At 39.2% G+C, this 11,433-nt stretch overlaps 1 protein-coding gene across 3 annotated transcripts; it reads left to right on the forward strand.

Annotated features, from left to right (window-relative positions):
• The first annotated feature begins 2,850 nt into the window (after positions 1 to 2,850).
• LOC148999149 (serine/threonine protein phosphatase 2A 57 kDa regulatory subunit B' kappa isoform-like) lies at positions 2,851 to 7,313 on the forward strand. 3 transcript variants are annotated; one of them, XM_089141426.1, is made up of 3 exons: positions 2,851 to 3,286; positions 3,382 to 4,773; positions 6,354 to 7,313. In XM_089141426.1, exons 2-3 carry the CDS (start codon positions 3,619 to 3,621, stop codon positions 6,708 to 6,710), a joined length of 1,512 nt encoding a protein of 503 aa, XP_088997552.1. In that variant the 5' UTR covers positions 2,851 to 3,286; positions 3,382 to 3,618; the 3' UTR covers positions 6,711 to 7,313. The 3 variants fall into 3 exon arrangements, with proteins under 3 accessions (XP_088997552.1, XP_088997551.1, XP_088997550.1); XM_089141425.1 differs by having other exon boundaries at positions 3,411 to 4,773; XM_089141424.1 differs by having other exon boundaries at positions 2,851 to 4,773.
• Positions 7,314 to 11,433: the final 4,120 nt, after the last annotated feature.

The raw sequence follows: 11,433 nt of genomic DNA on the forward strand, positions 1-11,433 counted from the left end.
CGTACTACACGCAAGGTGTTGGCGACAATCAAAATTACTCTGATGATCCCTCAAGTGATCAAGCTGCGTACTACGATTAGAGGCAACGTGGAGTTGGAGCATCTCTGTTGGATTGATGAAGTCCATTATTTTGAAGATGTTATCTATAGGATAGAAGACTCTTAGTTTAGTTGTCTTTCTTATTTTTCTTTTGTTTCAGTTGTTATTCCTTTAGACTTATGCTACGTTCCGTTGTATTTGTGGTGTGAGTTTCCACCTCACTCTACTTCTTTTGATATCTTCGGATATCTGGTATCATCTTTCCGCACTCTGATTATGTTGATTATTTATTTCTTGACTTTAATCTTTTGTTTATAATATTTAAACCTTGATTATTTCCTGTTTATGATTATGTTTTTATATATGTGGGAGGAGGATTTCCTTGATACTTGATCTTCGGGGCTGTGGATCACACTCCCGGGTATGCCAGTTAGGGTACCGGCTGGGGGGATGTGACATGAATAAATCTCCATTCATTCCAACACTCCCTTGATCTACATAGTTGATTCTACGAAGAGATCATATGATATCTTCATGAATGTATAATCAATCTTATTGTTTTGATTTCTCTAGCATGTTAGACCTATTTTCATGTTAGTTCTTATCTCTGATCTATTGCTGATATTCATCTAGAGTGAATCCTTATTCTCTTTAGCTTCTCCATTGAATCTATGGTTTGTTTTTATTAAAACCATGTTTTTGATCAATTTAGAAAGTCATGTTTTTTTTTTTATCAATGTTGGTGTTTAATCCATGCTAGTTGATCTTAGATTACTGTTTTAGAGTTTCCCTTGAATTTTCGGAGTGTTTTAAATCCCGAAAGATGAGTTTTAGATCAAAATTCTGATTTCTGCTGCGTATTGTTCACTGGGTCGAATGCCTGGTCGACTGAGCTAATCGACCCAGCAAGCTTCCCAAGCTGACAATAGTGGTTTTTTATGTCCGTCTTGATCCATTTGACCTCTATTCTTCTAGGGCTTATTCCTAATGACTGATTTATGATTGTTTAGAGTTTGTTTGCTAACCTTGGACCTATTCTCTCTGATCTCCAAAATTTCTTTGAAGCTATTTAAGGTAAGGACGTTTGTTTCATAATAACCTAAATTGCATGATCTTAGTTTCTAATTTGGGAATATGCATGAGATTACTGTTGTTCTTACATTTTCTTATTATGATATTACTGTTGTAAGTACTTTAAGTATAGTAGAACCTTGTTCATGTATTTCTCTTATTAAATTGATCATGCATTAATACTTATTTTTCTTTATATTGGAATATTAGTTGTGTATGTTGTGACTGAATTGGGAATGTGATTGCTTAGGTATGATTTAGGAATGGGGAGTGTCTTTTTGACATTTTTGTCCTTGGACATCAGTGAAAGTGGTATGGGACATTTTCCTATGGTGCCTTTTGACTCTTTCCCGGATTATTGGTTGTCATACCTAGGGCTTGTCTAGCAAGGTTTGGCTAGGATGTCCCTGTTATATCAGACCCGATTCGGAAGGGTGTTGAAACCGAGTAACTCGTAGCAGCAATGTGAGTTTGTGGGCGTTCAAGACTAGTAGTCAACCCGTGAGAGGACATGGATTACATTGTGAGGGGCCATTCATTGGTGGGGTTGCAGTAGTAGACTTGGGCTCATGGGAGTTCAAGGCCGGTATCCAATACGTGAGAGGACATGAGAGTTTCTTGTTTACTATTTGTGGATGGCCAATAGGGTTAATGAGTTCGTAGTCCGAATTCATTGTAGCCATAGGATACATCGACTCTAGTGAGAAGGATACCGAAAAGGATCATGAGAGGCAAGGAATAGAAGTATCTGACTCTGATTTGATATAACTAAGTAGAAGACTTGCATTGGGCTAGGTTTAACCTTGACATGCGCCAATTCTCAGACCAATGGTGATGTGAGAGAGCGGTGACTTAAATCCCAGCCATGGAATGTTTGAGAGGGATGCAGGACCCAATTACCATCGAAGAACCCAAGATATCGAGATGGTTGAGGGAGAATGATTTGAGACCTACCCAGAGGAGTATGATGCTATGACTTAAAGCATGTCTGCCAATAAAGACCAGCATACAGAGAGTTAGAATCATACATGCATTGTCTATTTCATATCATCTTGCATCTGTTATGTTTTGCTATCATGTTTTATTATGTTATTAGGGATGAATTGCCTTGCTGAGTTCTTTTGAACTCACTCATTTTTTCAAACATCTTTGTTAGACTATCCTGTAAGTATTGATGAATATAAAGGCTAGTACTATGAAGTACAAGCGGATGACGCATACTACTCCCAATGTGTTGACTATGATGATTATTACAATGAAGAATTCTTGGGTGAAGATGTATCACGTTAGGATTAGTTGTATCTATGTATTAGTTACGCATTATTTGGATTTTGAGACTTTTACCTATAGAAGTGTTCTCACTACGGTGATTATTACAATGAAGAATTCTTGGGTGAAGATGTATCACGTTAGGATTAGTTGTATCTATGTATTAGTTACGCATTATTTGGATTTTGAGACTTTTACCTATAGAAGTGTTCTCTATAGGCTTGAAGAGACACTAGTTTAATTTTAATTACTTCTTTTTATTCCGTCTGAATCCTTGATAAAAGACTAATGTTTTTTTTTTCTTGTTCACAGTAGCTAAGAATTCAAATCCGCTTGAAAATATATATACACTGCATGGACCACACGATCATGATCAGATAAGGTTTTTTTTTTTTTTTTCATTTCTGTTTTCGTTTGGTAAAGTGTCGGTTTTTTCTATTCAAGTTAAAGTGGTTCACTTCCCTTCCGTTACAACCAAACGAAATCTTAATCCAAAAATTAAGAATTTATAATCATTAATTTCAGCCCCACCCACCAAACACTCTTCCCCTCCTCTTTGGGTTTTCTAATTTCTCTTTTTCAAAAAAATTAATTTATTTTCTTCGTCTCAATCGTATCTGTAATCCACAGAAATTGCCATCCCTTCTCGTCAATCGAGGAGCACTTTATCGATCTTTAATGTTGGTGATTGCTTGAACCTGTTCTGATCCCTCCAAACACCTTCAAATCTGCGAGGAAGAACATAATCTGAGCTACTCCGTTATTCTCTCTTCCTTCTTGTCGGTGGTTGCATTATTTTTGAATCATCCAGAAACTGGTGTTTGGTGACGAAGAACTTTGCTTGATCATTTCTGAGATCCAAGTGTAGAATTTTTTTTTGATTACTTGAAATCCGACCCAAATCCAGGTATTTTTATACTTCCTTGCTCATATTTTGCATCGGGAAAATTGATTTTTGTCTTTCTGCTTTGTGTATTTAACTGGCGATGGTAATAATCTTAGGTTTCTTCAATGTTTTCACGCGATCTTAGGTTTCTTCAATGTTTTCACGCGACTTTTCTCTTTTGTCCGTGGCGGTAAAGATCCTGTCTTTATGAGCAGATTTGGGTTTTGCTAACACCGATTTCTAGTTCTTGATAAAGAGGAGGTTTTGACTTGTTGTTCATGCTGTGAGATTCTTTTTTACGAAATTCGTGGCCATGAGCTTGATCTAGCTTGTTCTGAGACGAAGTGGTCACCATGCTTAAGCAATTTCTCAGCAGATTTCCACGGAAATCGCAAAAATCTGATGTTTTTGGTTCCGTGGATGGTGACTCCTGCGATAATGTGATAGCCTCCGTTAATGGGATCCAAAGAACAAGTAGTGGAACTATTGTTTGTAACCGATCAAATTCTATAAAACGTATGTCGTCTGCCGTTTTCCCAGCGAGCGTGGTGGCTGGAATTGAACCTCTTCTTTCCTTCAAAGATGTTCCGAATCAGGAAAAGCAGAACTTGTTCATTAGTAAGTTGAACCTTTGTTGTGTGATTTTAGATTTCAGCGATCCAAATAAGGACACTGCAGAGAAAGATCTGAAACGCCAGGCTTTGATAGAGCTTGTTGAGTTTGTCGCTTCTGGATCAGCTAAGTTTACAGAGCCGGCAATTGCTGCAATATGTAAAATGTGCGCTGTTAATCTCTTCAGGGTATTTCCCCCTCACTACCGGGCCCATTCCTCTGTTGGTGAGATTGATGATGAAGAACCGATGTTTGATCCTGCGTGGTCGCATTTACAAATTGTGTATGACTTGCTGGTTAGATTTGTCACATCTACTTCTCTTGATGCAAAGGTAGCAAAAAAGTATGTAGACCATTCGTTTATCCTGAGGTTGCTTGAACTCTTTGATTCAGAGGATCCAAGAGAACGAGATTGCTTGAAGACTATTCTGCATAGGATTTATGGGAAGTTTATGGTCCATAGGCCTTTCATTCGCAAGGCTGTAAGCAATATTTTTTATCGTTTTGTCTTTGAAACGGAACGGCATAATGGAATTGCGGAGCTGTTGGAGATCTTTGGCAGTGTAATTTGTGGGTTTGCGTTACCACTAAAAGAGGAACACAAAATGTTTTTGTGGAGGGCTTTGATTCCTCTGCATAAGCCAAAGTCCGTTGGTGGTTATCTTCAGCAGTTGTCGTATTGTGTGACACAATTTTTAGAAAAAGAACCAAAGTTGTCAAGTATCGTGATCAGTGGGTTGTTAAAGTACTGGCCGGTAACAAATAGTCAGAAGGAAATCATGTTCTTGAGTGAGCTTGAAGAGGTATTGGAAGTCACTGACATGGTGGAATTTCAAAAGATCATGATTCCTTTGTTCCGTAGAATTGGATATTGTCTTAACAGCTCCCACTTCCAGGTGATTCTTCTATTCCTCTTTCTTAATGGTTTATTTTGTTAGTGCCAATGTTTTGACAGTGTCATTTCTGATTTGATTGCTATTTTTTTTTTCTTGTCTGTTGATATAGGTTGAGGAAACTTTGATTCCTTCATGTGTTCTTTTCTGATAGTTGGAGCTTCTAATCTAATTTTGACCTTTATAAGCATGCATTGTGGATGTGTAACACAATTAATAAGAAGTTGATGAATTGAGAATCCATAATTATTATCAAGATTAGTTGATATACTTTATTTTTGATGATCTCCTTTTATGACTAACTTGGATCACAAACATGAGGCTATGTGGAATGGTTATGAGCAGTCCATTATCATTCTCAGCATTTCTTCTGGGAATTGCGTAGTCTATTCGAACATTGGTCATGTGAACAACATTGAATGTTCCAAACATCTAAACTACATTAGCTTTGGTTTCCCTGCATAGTGTAATAGTCTTGATCCAGTTTTTCCATGCTGCAGTCTTCTTTCCTCTGTTATTGGTCATAATGCATCTAGCATGGCATTAGATTTGCTTCTTTCCCATGTTTTCTATGGACATATTTCTTCGTCAGGCTCCAATATGTTACAAAAATAGAAGATATCTGCTCCAGAGCGACCTTGGACTGACCCAAATTTCTTTGGGAACCCAGGTTTACAACCAGTGCCAAAGATGGGTTGTAGTCTAGTATATGTTTAAGATTTTATATTATTTATTTTATGTGGATGATTATGGAAGCAGAGTTTTAATTTGGGTAGGATATATTTAGGAATAATTGTAGTAAGCTTTGACTGTTAGTGTTCCTTGTATGGTTGTGTTCTTATTGGGATGTATTTCTGTTATTTATATTCTTGCAATCAACATATTATGGAATAGAAAATAATGAATTGAAGCTTGAGCTTTCTTGTGTGAATATACCCTCTCACCTTCACAAATAAATTCTTTTCCTCTCCTCCATTTCTTCTGGTCCCCATTATACTCTGCTGAATTCAATGGAAGCCCATGTCTACTAGTTGGTTGCTTCCTGTCTTGCCATTAAATAAAATTTTGAACTTTCAGGATCATTTTTATAGCTAGGTGAATCCTTGGTGCTGCCTGCCAGTCTTATGTGTCCATCTTTTATAGGCAGTATAAAATCAGTATAGAAGTTTAAAAAAGATCGGCATTGAAATTGAATGATTATCTTTAATTTATAGCACTACTGCATGATTTTTGCATCACCAGTTTTTCCTGCTGGTTTGGTCAGTGTTTGTTCAGCAATTTTACGATGAATTGAAATCACTAAATAACAGTAATACAGAAATCATTCTGATGTGTTTGTGAATGAGTATTTGGAAACTTAGGTTTGATGATTGGTGCTTGATAATCTAAAAGAATTTAAATTGGGTTTAGTCATAAAACTTCTTTTCTTGTGGTGTAATTGATTGATAGATCATCTAGATTCTAGATGATATTTATGCTCTGTTGTACATTTCGCTGATGCACTTCGATTTAACAAGAAAAATTTTCCTTTAACACCTTTTTATGTTAGACAAAATGGAACTTACAAATTCTGTTTTGCCCAGGTAGCAGAACGGGCCCTCTTTTTGTGGAACAATGATCACATTGTTGGCTTGGTTGCACAAAATCGGCAGGTGATACTGCCTCTCATCTACCCTGCACTAGAGAAGAATATCCAGAACCATTGGAACCGAGCGGTTCTCAACCTCACAGTGAATGTGAAGAAAATGTTCACTGAGATGGATGAAGAGCTGGTACATGCTTGCCAAGGTAAGTATGAGGAAGAACAGGTGAAACAAATGGCAGAAGCAGAGAAGAGGAGAGTGACATGGGCACATTTAGAGACGGTTGCCAGTGTGCAACCTGTGGCCGGAAACACAGCAGTGCTCATTACACCTACAGCAACTGCTATTACATGTTAAATTTAATTTAGTAGGCTCCTTTTTGTTTGTCCCTCTTGTGTTTTGTACTTCTGGGCAACAGAAAGATGAAAATGTAGTAAAACAGTTGCTTTGGTGAAGTTGAGTGGGATTTAGCAAGGTTATTCCTTGAATGGATGGTGGACCTGGTAGTGCCACAGCTGTTGCTTTTGAGTGTCAGGATTCCAGAACCCACAGTTGAATAGATCTGGTTGTAGTGGATGGTTAGACACTCAAAACTCGTTGTATTAACAACTACACTTCTAGTCTAAGGATTGCTTGTAAATCTGTATTAGCGGTTTAAACTTTTGCGTCCTTTGTTGATCTGTGTTTTGCAGTCACTGATCAGTTCTTCTGTAACTTTAATGCAAAGGAACGGGAAAGGAAATGGATTACCGAAGCTGAACTAGTCTTCTTCCGCCTTTCTTTTGTTTTCTCTTCTTCTTCTTTAGGCTGATCAAGCTTTCTGGATCCAAAAATATTCCGGAAGGGATTGAAAAATACCAAATATTTTCATCTTGTAATAAAAATTCGTAGGGAAAAACAAGATTATCAAAATTATTGATGACTTGCTAAGGTAGTACTCAAAAACTTTGATGGTGAGATGTGGAGACGGTCCAACTAAATATCTAGTCTTTCCACCCAATTTGGGGTATGGAAAATAGAGCTATTTCACTCAATTGGTGACAGGGGGGCCAAGAATTACCAAGACGGACTAAGAGCTTCTTGAATCATATGGGTAGAGAAATTATGTTAAAAGCCATAGCCTTTCCAGCAGCCAATTGTACCCCGTCTCACCTTATTCTCCCCAAATCTATTCACAAGGAAATTGAAGCCAAAGCCGGAAAATTCTTTTAGAGTGGCTCTGAGGATAAAAAAGTTTTGGTACAAGAAACATGATCTTAGCTCCACGGTTCGCTCCTGATCCAGCCCTTGCTCCTGAGACCAAAACAAAGTGAAAGTGGGCTGCCTCTGAGGACGGAAACCACCTCCGACGATCGAGTTAGCCCAAGCTAATTACTCAAAGACTCCATTGAGGAGTGAAAGCCCAAAGAGATGATGAAGACCATGCTCTTTAAGGGTTTTTAGAAAGTTAAAGAGAGTGGAGGCTGGAGTGTGTAGAGTTTACTTCGTTCATGCATGGCCATCCGTTATATAAGTGATTAATACCTCCAAAGATAACATGCTCCATAACCCTTGGATGCTCATGTCAGGAGATGGAAGGTGGAGATGGCCTTTGCGATTTAAGGGCTCCAAGCGCTGTGAAAAGAGTCGCCTCAACCGTCAGGAGGGTTCCATCAGAAGGCAACGTCTCAGCTGCATCCTTCTGTTTGATGTGTCAGAGACTGATCGTGTCGCTAACCAATCAAAAATAAAATCCTATACTAATCTAGCAAACAGAAAGTACGGGGTCGAACTATGGGGAACTAAAAGTCTAAGTCACTAAGATTGAATTCAACAAAACTAAATTTAAGCTAAATCTACTAATTAATGCAAAAACGTTAACTATGAATATGTGAAGATCTTTGGGATTTCGAATCCCCAATGCTTTTCCCTAACCGATATAACTCTACACTTCAAAGCAAATTAAGGATGGTCTTCCTAGATATGCCATATCTTCACAAGACTATCGTCCTTCACCGAAACTTGGCACACTTAGTTCGCTGAGCTATAGAACATCTTTGGCCAAACTCAAACACAATCAACTAGAAGATATAGAACAATCAAATTAATGAAATAAGCATGGTTCATCTACATCCCAAAGAAAATGAACTAGCTACTCATTATCACAAAGTTCATAAGAAAAATAAAGATGCAACGTAGAGAGAGAGAGAGAGAGAGAGAGAGAGAGAGAGAGAGAGAGATGTGGTCTTCTTCTTCAGCAATGAGAGAGATGAGAGCCGCATTCGCCGTCTTCCTCCCTTCTCTGTGGACTGGCTTCTCTTTTATGTCTCCCACACACAATGAATCCCTTCTCTTTACCCGTCGATTTGACCTTTATTCTTTTGGATTTTGGAAAAACTCAAAACTGGAAAGTTTTAGGTATTTTCAATATCGTTCCATAGCATCTTGAATCACTGCAATCCAAGCTTGTACGAGAGAGATATGCTCAAAATACTGAAGATAGGTCTGTTTACCCGATTTTCAGATTTATTACCAATTTTGTTCCTTAGACCTCCACTTGTTTCCAATTTGGCTAAGATCTCACTTTTCATGATTTCTTGGGCAGCAAGATTGAATGCCATGATTTAAAATCCACCAATATCTAATATATTTGCCAACTTTACTCCATATTATCTCTAATATCCAAAATCACCTTATTCCTGAAAAATACACAAAAATACTCAATTAGCTCTCTTCAATTAAATAAGTATGGGGAATTAAATCAAATAAATAATGGTAAATGCATGCTTATCAGAGACCCATGAAAGGAGCTAGGTATGCTGTTGTCCTAGGGCTCGAGAAGATCTTCAAGTGTGTATGGCTCCAAGCACAGGCAGCTGATTGCAGGGAAACTAGGCCCATATAAGTTGACTCTTGCCACGTAGAGCATTTTTGTCCTGTTAGGGATGAGGATCTGGTTTGGGCCCTTAGGCCACTTCTCGGCAGGAAACTCTCTGTGGTAATGCTTAGTCGAATGGAAGCCCAAACCCAGCAAATGGTCCTGGACTAGCCCAGAAACAAGCTCTTTGGGCCGACGGGAGTATGACGATAACATTAGCCCCCTAATCTTTATGGCGAGCCACTGTCATGAAGATTATACCTTTCCCGCCTTGACATGCTTTTAATGCCTAGAAGAGACTTCTCAGTGGCATGAAAAGGCTTTCCACTAAGCAACATTTCCTTTTGAGGAGTTTCAAAACGTGAGTAATCACGAAATTTAATGCTGGCTAGAAACCGTCAGTTACTCCAACAACCCGCGCTGTTCTAGATGGCGTGCACACCTTCCCAAGATCTTTGCCTAGGTGCCAAGTGTCCAACGTCTATCTCTCATTGTCAGAAACGAAGCGTCGGAATGATGAGGTACGTATGTTCAGGAAATTTGGAACGTCACTTTTGGCTCCAAAAAGGTGGGCTTTATAAATCAAACGCTCGTGACCTTCCCTCGTCACTGTTCATTCTGCAACCATCATCATCTTCTCTGAAACTCTGGCGAACAAGATTGAACAAATCCATCGATCCCTGGGTAGGTCTATCTGTGTCTTCTTGGGCGAAATGGGGAAGAAGAGTGCAAGAAAGACCAAACCCTTTACCAGCACCAAAAACCCACTTAGTCCTTCAATCGAAAAGGAAGAAGGAGAAGAAGAAGAAGTCTTTGCTCTAGAAACAGGCGGTCCTTCTTCTGCAGTTCCAATGACTCCTCAACAGAGCACTCCTCTTGATTGTGCTGCTATGGCCACTGAAGCCTACCTTCGGCTTCTTTTTTTGTAGAGCAGCGTTCTACAAAATCCAGACTAGGACCTCTTGACTATCCTAGCCTTCTTCGTCCGTCTCATATGACATTAATGAAGGCTGCTTTTAGGATCCCTGAAGATTTTCAGGTGAGGCTTCCTGGTCCCTGTGAGAGGGCGAATTTTTCTCGAGAAGGAGAGATCCCCTTATATTTTGATTCTTTATTGGGTGGCCTGAGATTTCCTCTTTGCCCCTTTGTCAAACATACTTTATAGTTTTATGGGCTTAACCCCGGATTGCTATCACCCAACGGATGGAGATACCTTATTGGTTTCATGAGGTGTTGCCACCGCTTCGGTGTTGAATATAGGTTGGATCTATTTAGATGCCTTTCTTCCATCAAGGTCGTTGGCGGAGTCAGTTGGTACAGCTTTAGCAAGCACGGTACCGCCACTCGCAAGTTCATGGTCCTAGAGGAAGGAACTCTGCCACAGACCCATAAGAGGTGGAAGGAAAGGTACATAGCTTGTAAGCCCCCCCCCCTGGATACATCTCTTGCGCCTGGCCGTCTATCTCTCCCCATGGCATTAGGAGGTTGAATGACAAGCCCTCTTTAGGAAAGAAGGAGGAGCGTTTTTTCAACATTTTTCTGAAAGGAAAGGGGGGCCCCATTCACGGTTGTGAGATGGACTACTAAGCTTCCCTCATTCTGTGGGGGAGTGATGACTGTGAGCCCCTTAATTTTGTTTCCCTTCCCAAAATAGAATTAAAGCTTGTTGGTGCAACCTAGAGGGGGGTGATTAGGTTGCAACTAGTGGATTGTCCCAATTTTTTGGTTTGTGTGGAAATACAAGGTAAATTGAAAATTCAAATGAAATTCAACAATACAATCAACCACAAGACAAGTATTTTATAGTGGTTTGACTTTGCAAGTCTACGTCCCCTCCTCTCTTGGCCTCAAGAGAGTATTCCACTAGTGATTCTCTTTCAATACAATGGGTAGAGATCAAACCCTTTACAATCTTTGTTTATCTTAGGGCAAGAGCACCCTCTTCAATCTTTGTTCATGGGCAAGAGCACCCAACCAATCTTTGTTCACGGGAAAAAGTACCCAAAACCAATTGTAATCTACCTAGACTAGAATTGAAAATAGTTACAAGAGAAGGATGTTACCTTAACAAGAGGTGTGACACTTAACCTCTTGTGTGTGTGTGATGCAATAAGAGTTGTATGCTTAAGATATGAAATGCATGCACCACCAAAGCCTTCAATCACCTCAAGCTTGACTTCCACAAACTTACTTTAACACCTTGATATGTTCTTCAAGGTTGGA

Source organism: Hakea prostrata, unplaced genomic scaffold (assembly GCF_041222555.1).
Source record: "Hakea prostrata isolate BN-2017 unplaced genomic scaffold, UWA_Hpros_2 contig_33, whole genome shotgun sequence".
NCBI lineage: Eukaryota > Viridiplantae > Streptophyta > Magnoliopsida > Proteales > Proteaceae > Hakea > Hakea prostrata.

Coding starts and splice junctions, on each gene's coding strand:
- LOC148999149 (XM_089141424.1), top strand. CDS start 3,619: ATGCTTAAGCAATTTCTCAGCAGATTTCCACGGAAATCGCAAAAATCT. Junction 4,774..6,353: donor TTAACAGCTCCCACTTCCAG/GTGATTCTTCTA, acceptor TGTTTTGCCCAG/GTAGCAGAACGGGCCCTCTT.